General features: G+C 42.2%; 2 protein-coding genes and 2 long non-coding RNA genes across 5 annotated transcripts; 2 read left to right on the plus strand and 2 right to left on the minus strand.

Annotated features, from left to right (window-relative positions):
• Window positions 1-553: 553 nt before the first annotated feature.
• On the minus strand, window positions 554-9449 carry LOC112557662. Its single transcript, XM_025227655.1, has 7 exons — window positions 9307-9449; window positions 8647-8710; window positions 8135-8312; window positions 5043-5199; window positions 1899-2110; window positions 1491-1636; window positions 554-988 (listed from the first exon to the last, which is right to left on the minus strand). The coding sequence occupies exons 1-7, from the start codon at window positions 9338-9340 to the stop codon at window positions 847-849; spliced, it is 933 nt and encodes a 310-aa protein (XP_025083440.1). The 5' UTR covers window positions 9341-9449; the 3' UTR covers window positions 554-846.
• On the plus strand, window positions 4728-7448 carry LOC112557664. The gene is made up of 3 exons (XR_003097982.1): window positions 4728-4890; window positions 6764-6984; window positions 7307-7448. It is a non-coding gene; the product is annotated as an uncharacterized LOC112557664 (long non-coding RNA).
• Window positions 7852-16143, plus strand: LOC112557665. Its single transcript, XR_003097983.1, has 3 exons — window positions 7852-7944; window positions 15128-15528; window positions 15994-16143. It is a non-coding gene; the product is annotated as an uncharacterized LOC112557665 (long non-coding RNA).
• Window positions 10018-15623, minus strand: LOC112557663. 2 transcript variants are annotated; one of them, XM_025227657.1, is made up of 7 exons: window positions 15582-15623; window positions 14110-14172; window positions 13243-13420; window positions 12820-12979; window positions 12152-12363; window positions 11160-11304; window positions 10018-10351 (listed from the first exon to the last, which is right to left on the minus strand). In XM_025227657.1, exons 4-6 carry the CDS (start codon window positions 12956-12958, stop codon window positions 11164-11166), a joined length of 492 nt encoding a protein of 163 aa, XP_025083442.1. In that variant the 5' UTR covers window positions 12959-12979; window positions 13243-13420; window positions 14110-14172; window positions 15582-15623; the 3' UTR covers window positions 10018-10351; window positions 11160-11163. The 2 variants fall into 2 exon arrangements, with proteins under 2 accessions (XP_025083442.1, XP_025083441.1); XM_025227656.1 differs by having other exon boundaries at window positions 15473-15620.
• Window positions 16144-17279: the final 1136 nt, after the last annotated feature.

Here is a 17279-nt window from a genome sequence, read left to right on the forward strand (position 1 = left end):
ACTGGCCACCTGCCCGGAAGAATTCCTTCTGAAACAATAGTTCTTAGCCGACACCCATTGGGTGCACTGTAGGTCTGAGGCCCTTCGTGCTTCCAGTGCAGTTACAGAGCTGAGTTTGTTTGTTTATTTCTGTTTTTGGGGGAGATTTAGTCGGATAAATGTGAATATGATAAATGTGTTATCTTAGTCATTACACGATCGTTTGCATGGCGTGGGAAGGGCGCAGTCATTTACCACAACTTTTAGATAAAATCTGAAGCAGTGTAAGAATTTTTTTGTAACATTTAAGAAAGAGTTTGACCGTAAACCAGATCTTATAGCTATATGGAAGGCGTATTGTTCTCGGCCTATCATCGAGGTTTATATAGACTGAAACAGGCATACGATACAAGAGGAAAAACCAGCACCATACACATACACCAAATACACACACCTCACTTATATATACTACATACACCACATATATGCATGCATATGCTTACGTCCGTGCCTGCTACATAAATGAAATTAAATATAAAAATTAATACAGAAGGAAATTACACGAAAACAAATCGTTTGGAAATTGCTGAATTTTAATCGGTTTGATGAGCGTCGTTTGTGAAACAATGCCTGTAGTTGTGAACACACCAAACATAAATTCTGTTTTCTGCACAGAAAGATTATTTGTGTTTCTTAATCTCGAACAATTATTACACTTCAGTGCGGCATGAAAGATTTATCACAATACATATCCCATATTTCCAAACGAACTACAGTGACCCAAAGAGCAGTCAGTGAATGGCGATGGCTGGCTGGTCCTCAAAGACGTTCTGGGAGGCCGCTGTAGGGAGTGTCCTTAGTTCTGTTCTATGGACAGATCGTAACCCCGCTCGGGCTCAAGGGGTTACCGTTAAAGTACACATGACTGAGAAGGTTGTACAGCTGGGGGTCGTGTGAGTGGATGAAGTTGCGGACTTCTGCTTCTGTGCGGCATGTGTGACCGGGACACCTGAAACAGATGTCATCCATGTCAGGTCATGGCGATAAGCTGTGCTCTGCTAGACAGGTGGGGAGATATCGGGGTCTGGTTTTGGTTATGTGTAGATAAATTTGTTATGTTTGCTTGGAAACAGGCTTCTATATCCCGTCTGTGTCTCTTTCTTGGTTTTGCGAAATATAGTTAGAAAACAAAAATGAGAAGTCTATCTCTGGTATAGACATTTTAAATTTAAATAATATTTAATACACGGAGCAAGTCCTGTTCATTAAATCTTACCTTAAATATTCCCCAGGATGGACAAAACCCTTCCTCAATGTGTCATGACCTTACATAATGTACTCTGAAGGGTGAGTAAAAATAATACTATGACATCCCTTTTTCCTGTTGTACCCCTGATAATGGATGAGAATGCTACTCAATGTCACTTCATTTACCATATTCTGCAGAATGAGTACGAATGACACTGTGTCATCTCCTAAAGTGACACAGGATTACTGTCAACTATACTCACTGTGTCATGCCCCCTGTGGTACTCTGCATGTTCACCAGGAAGAAGGCCCCAGTTCCTTCACCGAAGTACTCAGCTTGATTAGCCATGGCGTAGGAACTGGTTGTCCACAGACTGTGAGCTTTGGCATTATTGTAGGCTGTTGTCAACTATATTTAGTAACAAATAACAAAACATTCATTCAAAAGTTAATTTTAAAAAATCCTGTGACTATTGAGTGAACTGTAAAAGTTTAAAGATATCTTTGTTTGAAACATGTTCTCCCTTTTTCAAGATCATAGTAACTTTTGGTGTGTGTGGGATGGAGCTTTTTAGAAAGGTCTTAGCCCCCAGTCTAACCCAGACCTATCACTGTTGTTTGTTACTCCCTTGATTGTGATTGGACACACGCAGTGAGCGGTAGCAACTCACTTGATTTTTTTCAGCGGCAGATAATCCAAAGCGCTCCACACCGTGAGCGAACTCGTGCACAACGATGTTGTCGTGATGGTTGTAGGGGTCACGTGCCGTGCACAGGACGTTGTCTTGAAGAACAACCGACCGCGTGCTGGTCACTCCGGCGATGTCCTCGAACTTTCGGCCGTCAAATGTACATGTATGAGCGCAGCTCCCATCACAGCGACCTGTGACATAGCGTTTTGTTGTTGTTGTTGTTGTTGTTGTTGTTGATGATGATGATGATGATGATGATGATGATGATGATGATGATGTGATGATGATGATGATGATGATGATGATGATGATGATGATGATGATGATGTATTTTGGTGCAAAGCCGTCTCTTTATTGACCGTTTCTTTCTACATATGATCCCTGTCTTCCCGAACGTCAATCTCAGTTTCCTTTCCTACTGTCTTTTCCAGCCCTTTTAATTGTTCCTTCGCCCTATCTCCGTGATTAAACCTGTCTTCGCTAGAGAATGTTGACGACCATCAAAAAGTCTTTGCTGTGTTGACTTACCCTACACGCAGGAGTGTCGGCCAAATTGTTGAACTCTGGGAAGATAACGAGTTTCTCGGAGGCGGTGAAGATGCCCACGCCGGCTCCATCGTGTCCTGCGATGTTGTTGAATATGTATGGGGGAGAGTGAGCCAGCATCTTGCTGACCTCTCTTGCTGCCTGCAATATTACAGCCAATAGAATGTTTCAGTAGGTTACATGTTGATTGTGTGTGTGCACGTTTTACAGACGAACACACACACACACAAACACACCTATCTTCACGAGTAGTAGTCTGTCTTGCGCATCTGATTCTGCACAGCACAATAACACTGCACGATGATCGAGACATACAGAGACATGAGATATACAAAGCCTTTCGAAAAATTCTACCTGCAGGAGGGCCTGGTCACTAGTCAGTGGGCTGCCAGCAATTTCTATCCAGTGACCAGTTGTGGGTCTCGTGTTACGGGCAGTAGCCCCAGTCTGGGACACGTAAAGTTTTTTGAAATTTGCCGGTAGAGCGGCCCTGGGCCTTGCCAGCTGCTCAAGTCGGACTCGATCCTCAGGGCTGTCATTTACCAAAAACAATTTTGGTCTTTCACAATCTTTTACAAAACAAGCATAGACACTCGTCCTTCAGTTAAACAAAGTATTTGTCTGTCGTCTATGTTTCTGTCTTTCTGTCTGCTTGACACTTGTCTTTCTGTACTTCTACCTCTCTCTTTCTGTGTATCTGTCCGTGTGTTGAATGGTCGCATCTAACTCTATTATTATAGTTATGAATGAACATCTTGAAAGCAGATTGACAATGTTATTACATACAGTCGTGAGTCGTGCTCAACATATGGATATCACCTGAGAGGAGCTCTGGAGAAGTTTCCGAAAAGCTGATCAGCGGGAGGTCGACACACGGCGAGTCCTGCAATCAACCGATTGATCACTCCATTAATAATAAATCAATCAATTGTTATACAAATGTTGTGTTCATTTTATTGTGGGACATCTTATTTAAAGAAATAACCCCAGTAATGGCAGAACAATGAAACGTTAGGTCGGTAATAAATATTTTTCGTCAGGCAACAAACCCCTTATCCACTCTCTACATTTGGTTGTTTATATTCCAGAACTACAAACAGTTTCTATCGAATAAATGACGAAGGTCAAGTTTTTTCAATGTATCTTGTAATAAAGACTATGTAAGAAAAAGCGACAAGAAAGACACTAATGTCCAGTCAAAATATCCTCAAAAATGTCGAGCGGTTGTGCTTCGAGTATTTTTCCAGGTCAGGCTATTATGCGATATAATCTCATTTTCTTCAAAATGTATTTTTAAAGTCAAAGTTTATGTCTGTCATAAAGAACACAACAGCAATCCCTACTTTTATTTGCCTCGACGATAAAATAGAAAATGAGGAAAATAGAAATAGGATTTGCATACCCAGGATAGATGAGAAATAAGAAGAGCCCACATTTTGGTGAATTTGCGTGGCAAGGCAGCAACTTTATCACAGAGGCCTGCCTTTATATGTGGTTTTTTCAACCCAGTTCTAAGATAAAAGAACTAAGGTTTTTCTTCATTGGTGAAAGTCGACCACCGCGATAGGGTACCTTCGACATTTTGTAAAAACGGGCACAGATCTCAGTGACCGCCTTTTTATGTTGTAGATAATGGGTGTGCTGGCCATGCTTAGTAATGCTGACGTCACTAGATATTTGTTTAAACACCAAAAGTAGTTTTGTTGTAGTTTGATGACAGGGAGGGATGTGGTTTGCAGAACGGAGGAGTGAGTGCTTCTCACAATACTTTGGATTTTTATTTCCAAGCAACAAATCACAAAGACTGTTACATTAAGTTAATTCTATGAAGCAAATGCAACCACACGAGCACCCACACTTACAGACACTACCTCACAGACTGCAAAAGAACACATTCTACTAGTACTGGTCCTGACACGAACTACAGCAGAGGTCCGGTCCTATAGCTACAGCAAAAAATTATATCTCATCAGGGAAGTTGTGGCCTGGACGAGCCTTTACCTCACCCCATCTCGTTCTCGTGTGACGTCATCAGTTTTTGCGAGCATGTTTACTCCCCAGCACATGCGGTGGTTACACAAGCTTGCTAGCAACCACAGACGTGTAGAGGTGGATTGCTGTCTGTCTGCCGAGACCAACACGTAGCCTCTTGCCGAAAAGTTCTCCGCTGTTAGTCTCGTCGAGCCTAAACAATGAATGTGACTAAACCGGAAGCTTTGAACACACCTGCCTCTTTTTAGCAGTTAACTGGGAAAAAAATCGTCTGCCAGCAATCCAGTAATACAAGTTCGTGTAGCTACTGAGCAGTTATCATGGTCGTCTGCGGTATAAAAGGATGCGGAAACGGTAAACGAAATGTACCCGGGTGAAATGCATCAACCACCATCTTGCAAGCCCTGAAGGAAGGTGGCATTTGAATCGAAAGGTAGGAAGGAGGTGTTGAGAATATCATGTCATTTAATGTCATTTTCCTGTCCTTTTTTTATATTTACCTTCGCCCTATCTCAGTGACTAAAAAACCTGTCTTCGCTGGAGAATGTTGACGACCATCAAAACGTCTTTGCTGTGTTGACTTACCCTTACACGCAGGAGTGTCGGCCAAATTGCTGAACTCTGGGAAGATAACGAGTTTCTCGGAGGTGAAGATTCCCACGCCGGCTCCATCGTGTCCTGCGATGTTGTTGAAGATGTATGGGGGAGAGTGAGCCAGCATCTTGCTGACCTCTCTTGCTACCTGCAGTATTACAGCCAATAGAATGTTACAGTAGGTTACATGTTGATTGTGTGTGTGTGTGTGTTTGTTTATAGGGGAAAGGTTAATGCATGTGGGTACATTTGTAGTCACTGGCCTCCTGCCCTGAAGAATTCATTATGAAACAATAGTTCATAGCTCATTGGGTGCACTGTAGGTCTGAGGGCCCTTACTGCGTCCAGTGCAGTTCAAGCGCTGTGTTTTGTTGTTTTTTGTTTTTCTTTTCTTTGTTTTGTTTTGTTTGGTTTTTTGGGGGGGTTTTGTGGTGGTAGGGGGGGGGGAAGTGGATAGATTTAGTAGGATATACGTTAATATAATAAATGGATTATCTTAGTCATTACGCGATCGTTTGCTTGGCGGGGAAGGGCGCAGTCATTTACCACAACTTATAGATAAAATCTGAAGCAGTATAAGAATTTTTTGTAACATTTAAGAAAGAGTTTGACCGTATACCAGATCTTATAGCTATATGGAAGGCGTATTGTTCTCGGCCTATCATCGAGACTGAAACACGCATACAATACAGAAAGGAAAAACCAACACCATACACATACACCACATACACACACCTCATATATATATTATATGCATCCACCTCATGCATACATGCATATGCTTGACGTCCGTGCCTGCTACATAAATAACATTAAATACAAACATTAATGCAGGAAGAAATAACACAAAATAACTGTTGAATCCTAATCGTTTGATGAGCGTCGTTTGTGAAACAATGCCTGTAGTTGTGAACACACCAAGCATAAATTCTGTTTTCTGCACAGCAAGATTATTGTGTTTCTTAACCTCGAACAGTTATTACACTTCAGTGCGGCATGAAAGATTTATCACAATACATATCCCATATTTTCAAACGAACTACAGTGACCCTAACAGCAGTCAGTGAATGGCGATGGCTGGCTGGTCCTCAAAGACGTTCTGGGAGGCCGCTGTAGGGAGTGTCCTTAGTTCTGTTTTATGGACAAATCGTAATCCCGCTCGGGCTCACGGGGTTACCGTTAAAGTACACATGACTGAGAAGGTTGTACAGCTGGGGGTCGTGTGTGTGGATGAAGTTGCGGACTTCTGCTTCTGTGCGGCATGTGTGACCGGGACACCTGAAACCGATGTCATCCATGTCAGGTCATGGCAATAGACAGGTGGGGAGATATCGGGGTCTGGTTTTGGTTATGTGTAGATAAATGTGTTTTGTTTGCTTGGAAACAGGCTTCTATATCCCATCTGTGTCTCTTTCTTGGTTTTGCGAAATATAGTTAGAAAACAAAAATGACTAGTCCTAAGTCGGGTATAGAACTTTTTTCATTTAAATAATATACAATACACGGTTGATGGAAGAAAGGCGTACTCGTTAGATCTAACCCTAAATATTCCCCAGGATGGACGAAACCCTTTCGCAATGTGTCGTGACCCCTTACATAATGTACTCTGAAGGGTGAGTAAAAATAATACTATGACATCCCTTTTCCCTGTTGCACCCCTGATAATGGATGAGAATGCTACTCAATGTCATTTCATTTACTATACTCTGCAGAAGGAGTACGAATGACTGCCATCTCCTAAAGTGACACAGGATTACTGGGAACTATACTCACTATGTCATCTCCTAAAGTGGCACAGGATTACTGTAAACTATACTCACTGTGTCATGCCCCCTGTGGTACTCTGCATGTTAACCAAGAAGAAGGCCCCAGTTGCTTCACCGAAGTACTCAGCTTGATTAGTCATGGCGTAGGAACTGGTTGTCCACAGACTGTGAGCTTTGGCATTATTGTAGGCTGTTGTCAACTATATTTAGTAACAAATAACAAAACATTCATTCAAATGTTAATTTTAAAAGATATCCAGGGACTATTGAGTGACCTGTAAAAGTTTATAGATATCTTTGTTTGAAACATGTTCTCCCTTTTTCAAGATCATATTAACTTTTGGTGTCTGTGGGACGCGGGATGGAGCTTTTTAAAAAAGGTCTTTAGTATTGCCCCCAGTCTAACCCAGACCTATTACCGTTGTTTATCACCTTGATTGTGATTGGACACACGCAGTGAGTGGTAGCAACTCACTTGATTTTTTTCAGCGGCAGATAACCCCCATTGCCCCACACCGTGAGCGAACTCGTGCACAACGATGTTGTCGTGATGGTGGTAGGGGTCACGTGCCGTGCACAGGACGTTGTCTTGAAGAACAACCGACCGCGTGCCGCTCACTCCGGCGATGGCTTCGAACTTTCGGCCGTCAGAGGTACATGTATGAGCGCAGCTCCCATCACAGCGACCTGTGACATAGCGTTTTAGTGTAGTTGTTGTTGTTGGGGCTCTTGTTGTTGATGTATTTTGGTGCATAGCCGTCTCTTTACTGTTTCTTTCTACATATGATCCCTGTCTTCCCGAACGTCAATCTCAGTTTCCGTTCCTACTGTTTTTTCCTGCCCTTTTTATTTTTCCCTTCCCCCTATCTCAATGACTTAACCTGTCTTCGCTGGAGAATATTGACGACCATCAAAAAGTCTTTGCTGTGTTGACTTACCCTTACACGCAGGAGTGTCGGCCAAATTGCTGTACTCTGGGAAGATGATGAGTTTCTCGGAGGCCGTGAAGATGCCCACGCCGGCTCCATCGTGTCCTGCGATGTTGTTGAAATGTATGGGGGAGAGTGAGCCAGCATCTTGCTGACCTCTCTTGCTGCCTGGAGTATTACAGCCAACAGAATGTTACAGTAGGTTACATGCTGATTGTGTGTGTGCACGTTTTACAAACTCTCTCTCTCTCTCCCACATACACACAACAATCTTCACGAGTACTCGAGTTCCTGTCTTGCGCATCTGATTTACACAACACAATAACACTGCACGATAATCGAGACATACAGAGGCATGAGATATACAAAGCCTTTCGAAAAATTCTACCTGCAGGAGGGCCTGGTCACTAGACAGTGGGCTGCCAACAATTTCTATCCAGTGACCAGTTGTGGGTCTCGTGTTACGGGCAGTAGCCCCAGTCTGGGACACGTAAAGTTTTTTGAAATTTGCTGGTAGAGCGGCCCTGGGCCTTGCCAGCTGCTCAAGTCGGACTCGATCCTCAGGGCTGTCATTTACCAAAAAAACTTTAGCTCTCACAATCGTTTACAAAACAAGCATAGACATTTCACTCGTCCGTCAGTTAAACAAAGTATTTGTCTGTCGTCTATGTTTCTGTCTTTCTGTCTGCTTGACACTTGTCTTTCTGTACTTCTACCTCTCTCTTTCTGTGTATCAAGTGTCAGTCGTGTGTTGTATGGTCGCATCTAACTCTATCCCATATTATAGTTCCCATGGATGAACATCCTGAAAGCTGACAATGCAAATTTCAGCGTTATTACAATATCAAGTCGAGTCAAATGTGTGTGTCCCATGTTTCCCTCCCAACATATGGATATCACCTGAGAGGAGCGCTGGAGAAGTTTCCGAAAAGCTGATCAGCGGGAGGTCGACACACGGCGAGTCCTGCAATCAACCGATTGATCACTCCATCAATAATAAATCAATCAATTGTTATGATTCCAAATGTCTGTTCATTTTACTGTGGGACATCTTATTTAAAGAAATAGCCCCAGTAATGGCGGAAAAATGAAGCGACAGATGCCGTTGATGTAGCTTGTGTATGATGGAAGGTGAGGAGAGACACCGTAACGAAGCAAGGTGTGCTTTTCAAGACTAGAATTACCTGCCGGTCCTTTGTCTGGTTATCGGACATCATCACTACATATTTCCTGACCTTATCTATAGAGAAGTAGTTTGATATTGGGTTAAAGGCAGGCCAAGTTTTTTCAATGTATTTTTAACAAAGACTAGTAAAAAAAGCGACAAGAAAGACACTAATGTCCAGTCAAAATATCCACAAAAATGTCCAACGTTTGTGCTTCGAGTATTTTTCCAGGTTTCCATTATGCGATATAATCTCATTTTGTTCAAAGTGCATTTTTGAAGTCATAGTTTATGCCTGTCATAAAGAATACAACAGCAATCCCAAAATGTATTTTTGCCTCAACGATAAAAAAGAAAATGAGGAAAATATAAAAATATAAATATGCTTTGCATACCCAGGATAGGTGAGAGAATAAGAAGAGTCCACATTTTGCTGACTTGGCGTGACAAGGCAGCAACTTTATCACAGAGGCCTGCCTTTATATGTGTTTTTTTCAACCCCGTTCTAAGATAAAAGAACTAAGGTTTTTCTTCATTGGTGAAAGTCCACCACAGCGATAGGGTACCTTGGACATTATGTAAAGACAGGCCCAGATCTCAGTGACCACCTTTTTATGTTGTAGATAATGGGTGTGCTCGCCGCGATTAGTAATGCTGACGTCACTAGATATTGGTTTTAAACTTCAAAAGTAGTTTTCTAGAAGTTAATGACAAGGAGGGATGCTTTGAGGCCAGCTGAAGCACGTGCATGCGTTAATGTAATTGTTGTTATTGTTTAGCTTTCACTCTTTACAGTTTTAAATTTCTTGCTCAGCTTACAAGTAAATGCGGTTTTTCGATTACATGTTTGACCTTGAAGAGCACTTTTTGTAGAAAAAGAGATTGTCACGAACGACACACAAAGACATGCGGAATAAAACAATGAGTGGCTTCTTCAGAATATGTCATCCCCTAAAGGACTATAACCAAAGAGGATACATTAATAAAACATTAATATCTACTGAGACGTTGGATAAAGCATAAGCAGGTGTTGAAAGTATTTTATAATTGTGAAAGTAGTCACAGTACACATCAAGGTGATATTTCACAAGAATAACTTAAAATAAAATAGACCAACAGTCTATTTGACCATCAACATTTTATTGACAACTTTAACAATTAAAATATTCATTAAATGCATAGTTCAGAAACGTCTAAAAGTTAACATGTTTAACATATTCCACCTGTATGGTGGGATTCCTCAACCTTCGAAGGTTCTTCACCTGCTGCAGTGTGCCACGCTCTTGGCGCTGATCCTAGGCTGGGCAGATCGTGACCCCACTCGGGGATACGGGGTTACCGTTGAAATACACGTGACTGAGCAGACGGTACAGGAGGGGGTCGTGGTCACGCATGAATGACCTCACTTCTGATTCTGTGCTACACGTTTGGCCTGGGCAGCTGCAAAAGTAACATCTTTGCTTAATGTTTGTATGAATAACCTCACGGTCAGGTGGAAAAAGTGCTAGCTAGTTTAAACGATGTAAACCTACTTTTCGTTGTTTTCTGGTTGGGTCTGTCTTTCTTTTTCTCTCTCTAAAATCTTATGACTATATTGATCCAGGTTAAAGATTGTTATAATTTTCTCGCTTGCGCTCTCTCTCTCTCTCTCACACACAGACACTACCTCGCAGACTGCAAAAGAACACATTCTACTAGTACTGGTCCTGACACGAACTACAGCAGAGGTCCGGTCCTATCGCTTCAGCAAAAAATTATATCTCAACAGGGAAGTTGTGGCCTGGACGAGTCTTTACCTGACCCCAGCAGGCATGAGAGACAACATCTCGTTTTCGTGTGACGTCATCAGTTTTTGAGCATGTTTACTCCCCAGCACATGTGGTGGTTACACAAGCTTGCTAGCAACCACAGACGTGTACAGGTGGATTGCTGTCTGTCTGCCGAGACCAACACAGCCGAAGTTGTCCGCTGTTAGTCTCGGTGAGCCTAAGCAATGAATATGACTAAACCGGAAGCTTTGAACACATCTGCCTCGTTTTAGCAGTTAACTGGAAAAAAATCGTCTGCCAGCAGTAGTAATACAAGCTCGTGTAGCAACTGATTACTTATCATGGTTGTCTGCGCGGAAACGGTAAACGAAATGTACCCGGGTGAGAAGCATCAGCCACAATCTTGCAAGCCCTGAAGGAAGGTGGCATTTGAATCGTAAGGTAAAAAGGAGGGGTTGAGAACATGGTATGACACTCACTCAGTCATCCCCCTGTCGTGTCCTGCATGTTCACGAGGAAAAAGGCACCAGTGCCTTCGCCAAAATACTCCGCCTGGTTACCCATGGCATAAGAACTGAGGCGCCACAGACTTTGTTCTCTGGCATTGTCGTAAGCTTGTGTTAGCTGTGGACAATCAAGGACATTTTCGTTATTCTCAACAAAGGTAATTTAAAATCGTGTGCGTTAGAGATGGCGCATAGACCTGTGAATGGTTCAGCGAGTCTAAGGAATCTCATGGCAAAAGCAGAGCACATCCCTTTGCTTCGTCACCTCCTTGACCTTCCCTGATCAATCAGCTACGCGTCACGACTAGCCTGGGGCTGTATTCATGAAGCGAGAGTAAGTCGTTTCCAGTGGAGAAAATGGGGAAATCGCGAGAAAAGCATCTTGTCTCGTAGTAACCACGCACTGCCCAGACCACGAGTGTATTTCTTTGTTTTCCAGCAGAGAATCTTTGCCACTGGTTTATACAGATAGACCAAGGGGCCAAACAACATCCATAAGATCTGGACACCATTTTGTCACTACAGAGAAAAAGGTCGCTTGCACTTGATTTACCCAGGGAGATGACTTACCTTCACCGTGATGAAGACCTTTCCTGAAAGAAGTTTAGAAGTTAGCAGCCAGAACAAACCTTATGTCCAAAGTCGAATGCACTAAACTTAAAGCCTCCTATAAAACACATTCTCAGGTTAAAATTCAGAGGGGAGGAGTGGGAAGAGAGAGGGTGGAGGGTAAGATGACGGGAGTAAGTGAGAGAGGTGAGAGAGAGCCAGAAAAAGGTCAAGAAAAGGAGAGGGGAAGATCTACCGAGAAGCCTTTTGTGGTTTACACGAAGTGACTTCATTGTAAATGAGACAGTGACTTCCTTTTCACGAATATATGTAACGTATACGCCTTGTCCTCTAAGGTCCACTTAGAAAGTGGAAGATAACAGTTTCGCGTCGAGATGACTGCACACGTCCATCACCTGATTTTGATCACTGTTGGACAGCCCGTAGCTCTCCACACTGTGTGCGAACTCGTGCACCAGGATGTTGTCATAGTGACTGTAGGGGTCATATGCAGTGCACAGCACGTTGTCCTCGAGGACGACGGAGCGTGTGCTGGTCACCCCCGCGATGTCCTCGAACTTCCGGCCGTCGAAAGTGCAGGTTGGGCCGCACTCTCCATCACATCGGTCTGCAGGAGGGGAAAATCCGCATTGATTAACGTGGAATCTTTACCTTACAAGGTCATTAAAAAATTAAGAATCAAAGTAGAATCAAACTGTTGCACGATGGGTGGTTTATGGGAGGCTAGTTATCTGAGTGTGATGTTATTTTGTTTATTTTAAGGGTTTGTGAGATTTGAGCCGCTTTTACCTTCAATTTGCTACAATACAAACACGTGTACTATCAAGTCTACCAAAGTGACCAAGAAATGTAAAGTTTTCTATCATCGTCATTTTTACTCTCTCTTTATCTTTCACTGACATCGTATATCGTCTCCTGGCGGATCTGACGATGAGTTTTGACCTGGCAGTGCTCAAGATTAATGAAAGCACTGTCAGTCACTACAGTGCTGTACAACAGAGTATAGACTGCATCTCTTTTAAGATTCACGGAGGTTCATTCAAAGGAAAATTTAAAGTCTTACCGCGACATGCAGGGGTATCGGCTAAGTCCAAGAATTCCGGGAACACAACGATTTTCTCGGAAGCGGTGAAAATTCCGACACCACACCCTTCGTGGTTGGCGATGTTGTTAAAGATGTAAGCTGGAGCGTGGCTGAGCATCTTGGCAATCTCCCTTGCCCCCTTGAGTAGGCAAAGCAGGGTTAGCGAATTTTAAATATATTTTTTTTTAATCCCCTAGAGTGAGCACGTATGAGGACAAACTTTTTCGTTCTGCTTCATGACTAAAAATAATGCGCATGTTACAAGAAATTTGCTGGTGATTTCCGAAAAAAAAAATGTTTTCGCTACTACAAAATAAGCACGCATACATATACACACACCAAACTCGTTCTTCGGGTCGTCAAGTCGCACTGACACGTAAAGTCATTCAGCGAACTCAATACCTGTATCAAAGCCCGTTCACTGGACCGAGGACTTCCAGCAATTTCTATCCAGTGGCCGGTGGCGGGCTTCGTGTTATGGACGATGTTTCCGGACTGCGAGACATAAAGTCGTTTGAAATTTGCCGGTAGAGCGGCCCTGGGCTTTGCCAGCTGTTGTAGTCGGAGTCGGTCTTCAGGACTGCCACGTACCACGCGAAAATTATCAGAGTTCAGTGATTATGGTGCTTTAAGTCTAGGCAATATAGACCTTTATTGTTCCCAACTGATGCTTATAAGAATTTTTGACACGTCAAACGTACCCATGCGCATGACCTTCTCTGTTAATTACCTGGTGTTCAGTTTATCACGATACCCATGTCCCTGTTGGCAACTAGCACAACTTCACAGACGTCCAAGATCACACGTTTAGATATTTACTTATCTTAAGTGGTAATCATACTGCTGTAGATAGGTATAAGGTGACAAGATTTATGACAAGCCCAGGAAGGAAACAAGGGTAAGTGGTTGGCTGAGGGACAACAGGAGTATCTCCAGGACAAACTTAAAGGTTTGTAGTCATAAAGAGGTGTTCAGAACCCGCAGATATTGTTTAGCCCTGGAGCCGTAGTTTTATGGCAATGACAATGACAATTATGACCAACTTTACTAATCCCAGTGGGCAAAGCTTTGACAAAGACCTCTGGGTAAGGAAATATAATGTCCACGGGGTCTGTGAATGGCATTGTAACTGCAAAAACAAGACCATTTTTCTCGAGTTCCCGATGAGCTCTATGGAAACGACTTCTTCTAGATACAAAACTACGGACCCCAGGGGTTGTAATCTTCCTTTCAAACCACTCACTCATTTAAACACAAACTAAGCGTCACCTTAGGGAATGGTGGAAAAGTTACCGTAGAGCTTCTGCTCTGAAGGTAGGCAGGCAGCCAATCCTGAAAAGACACATAGCATCAAAACGATAAAAGGTCACCAGCATCAAAACAATGAAAGGTCACCAGCTTCGAAATAACGAAAGATCATGGGAAATAAGAAGGAAGTATAAGCTATTTTAGGCTGTCGGTATAAAAGTAGTGAAAGGATTCGTGCCAAGCGACGAGACATTAATACCAGAGCTTTTTCGCGACGCTGAATGGTGTCTGATGCCTGGGGTGGAATCCTACAGCCCGTGTTCCGAGAGAACGCACACTCTGTGGTAAAATGAAGCAAACTATCTCTATAGTAGACAAATCAGATAGTACTGGCAATGGAAATCCCGTAACTTTCCGATTCGACACCCAAAGTATCTCGGGGCAAGTTTTGTTTTTTGTTGTTGTTGTTGTTGTTGTTGTTGTTGTTGTTTTGTTGTTAATGCTGGTTTTTTATTTCTTAGAGCTGTATCGATATCTCCCTCGCTACGTTACCTTCACCGCTCTCTCTGTGGAATTTCCTTTGCTCTAGTTAATTTGTATTATGCTCACCATTCTTTAAACAAACACTAAATGGATATTAATATCACTATGACTACTATTTTGACCTATAGGTAGTTCTAAGACAGATCTTTTGCTAATCTCTCTGTGGAATTCCCTTTGCCATTTACCTATTAAGCAGGTGAATCGACCTGTGTAGGGAGAGGGGGATAGATCCGTAAGTTAAACATTTTATTCAAACAGAGAGTCGTAAAACTGATCAAGATGTGTTTAGATACGAAGAAGAAGCACACTAAATACCCTGAACGTCCCGTTTTCAAAAATAAGAGACCCGTGAGAAGACAAACCACACGCACGCGCACGAGAGAACGACAGGGATTGTGCTGTGCAGCAGCAAATATTCTTGTTTGTATGTTTTTGTCTGTTGAAGTAATTTTATTGAGTTGGTAGCAACATCTATTCTTGGAAATTATTTTTCCAGTTCTATTCAACTGCATTAAAGTCTGACAAACGGAGTTCCAAACGACAGCTACAGACATCAGGCGCCATCTTGCTCGACTCCATCCTAGCCTAGATCTATTAATAGTCACATCCAGCTCGCTGCTGAAAGAAACTGGAAATTAGAAACTAGAAACTATTTCTACTTTGCTTTTGACTGTCATTGAAGCTCAAGTCTAAACCTCGATCGGTTATTAACGGAGACAAAACTCCAGACACTTTCTCTTGCTAAACAATAATGAAAGGACCACGAACTTAAATACACGTCCATGAAAGGACTGTAGAACAATGTTCAAAAGTTTGATGGAAAAAAAAATGGTTTGCATACCCAAGAGAGAAGACACGATAAGAAGATTCAGCATCGTGGAGAGCTTACTAAACAAGGTTAGTATGAACAAGTATTTATCAGTCATCACTTTCCTTTTAAATACATGTACCTCAGTAATCTCAAGATATGCTGCGCTCCATTTTTGTGTGAGCGCCATTGTAGGGCTATCTTTAGAGGTCAGTCTCGATGTGGAACTGGGTCTTCTCCACCTGAGCTCAAAGACATTAAACAATGGAATTTACACCCGGTTATTTGATTAACCACCCGGGATAATCCTTTGAGACAATTTTATAGATCTATTACTATTTGTGTAACAGATCGTGGTACCTTGCTGTCTCTCTCTCTCTCAGTCTCTCGCCTCTACTTCTCTCTCTCCCTCGCACACACACACACATATATTGTGTCATGTGGTTTGAGTTGTCAAGTTTATATTATTACATGTGCAGTTATGTGTGTGTGCATGCACGCGTGTGTGTATATGTGCCTTTCTTTGTGACTGTACGTTCTTTCTTTCTTTTCAGATAACTTTCCATGCAGTGCGGTGCACCTTATCATTTCATCAGGTGTTTCCTTATCGCGACATTTTCAGACTAGCTTCGACCGAGAAAAATCTGGCTGAGTGAAAAGCCTTTCTACTAAAATGTTTTTGCCAAATAAAAATAAATATCAAACAAATACAACTTATTTTTCTGAATCTAAATGTTATTAAAAAGTTTCAATAAGAAGTTTGACACCCAATGTATAGCATCACAGAAACAGACAAACGCAATGAATGCAGTCAATTCTGTATCTGTCGACATTACCCTCTAGCATTCATTGCCTAGCATACCTTATGTTTTTTTTTTCTCTACTCTCTCTCTCTTTCTCTCTCTCTCACACACTCTTTCTCTCTTCCTCTTCTATAATTTGTGCATGGGTGTGTCTGTGTCTAGACTATATCTAAGATACCTATCTATGAGTATTGGGGGAGGGGGTACGGAGGGAGAAAATTGCAAAAACATAAAGCAGCGTTAGTATTTGTAAACACAAAATGAAGTGCTGTTCTAAGTCATTGGCCACCACTGTCACAAAAAAACTATTGCATCCAACCTAGTGTTTTACCTTTCATCTCTTTTCATCTAGGTCATAATAGTAAGCTTTATTACTTCCCCATTCATTGTACATCCTGGTTTCTGAAGGCATTGTGAAGACATAAATTTTCTTGACAGCACCATGTCAAATTTACTGTATACACTTTTGCCTTCCCTGTAAGCTTGTATTTATTTTAAAGGAGCCGCACAGGAGAGAAATGAACTCACTATAGATTTTTTTAACTTAGATTATATATCCTTCATATTTTCTAGCTTCTCTCTAGCTTTTCTAGCTGTGCGTGTGTCTGTGTGGGGGTTGGTTGGGTATGTGGGGGTGTGGGTGTATGTGTGTGTAAGAGAGTATGTGTTCATGTTTGTCTGTATGTGGTAAGTATGTGTGGTATATGTTATGTATATGTGTGTATGTAGTGTCTGTTTATATAAATGTATGTGTATGTGTGGTATGAGTGTAATAATAACTATTCAGTATTTGGAGGCCATCTGGACCACATCAACACCACATACTACTAGTTACGTGCATGTTTACAGTGGGGGCTGTACATCACGTTTCAAGTGTTTGTATGTGTGCATGTACGTGTCTGCCTACGTGCCTGGCTTTGTGAGTGTTTAAATTACAGTATATGGTTTGTGCCTCCCACCACTTACAAAGCAGGTGACATCTCTTCCCCCTATCTTTAACCAACTTACAGGCTTTCAGTCAACGCCCCACACCCTGT

The sequence above is a fragment of the Pomacea canaliculata genome, linkage group LG2 (assembly GCF_003073045.1).
Source record: "Pomacea canaliculata isolate SZHN2017 linkage group LG2, ASM307304v1, whole genome shotgun sequence".
Taxonomy (NCBI): domain Eukaryota; kingdom Metazoa; phylum Mollusca; class Gastropoda; order Architaenioglossa; family Ampullariidae; genus Pomacea; species Pomacea canaliculata.

Bases quoted from the DNA above. Each gene is read 5' to 3' on its own strand.
- LOC112557662 (XM_025227655.1), bottom strand. From the start codon at position 9,340: ATGTGGACTCTTCTTATTCTCTCACCTATCCTGG. The intron at 2,111-5,042 runs GTAAGTCAACAC...GCTATGTCACAG, and splicing joins CGACACTCCTGCGTGTAAGG to GTCGCTGTGATGGGAGCTGC. The intron at 1,637-1,898 runs GTGAGTTGCTAC...TACTAAATATAG, and splicing joins CTGCCGCTGAAAAAAATCAA to TTGACAACAGCCTACAATAA.
- LOC112557663 (XM_025227657.1), bottom strand. From the start codon at position 12,958: ATGCTCAGCCACGCTCCAGCTTACATCTTTAACAACATCGCCAACCAC. The intron at 12,364-12,819 runs GTAAGACTTTAA...CCCCTCCTGCAG, and splicing joins CGATACCCCTGCATGTCGCG to ACCGATGTGATGGAGAGTGC. The intron at 11,305-12,151 runs GTGATGGACGTG...GATTGTCCACAG, and splicing joins CCAACAGTGATCAAAATCAG to CTAACACAAGCTTACGACAA.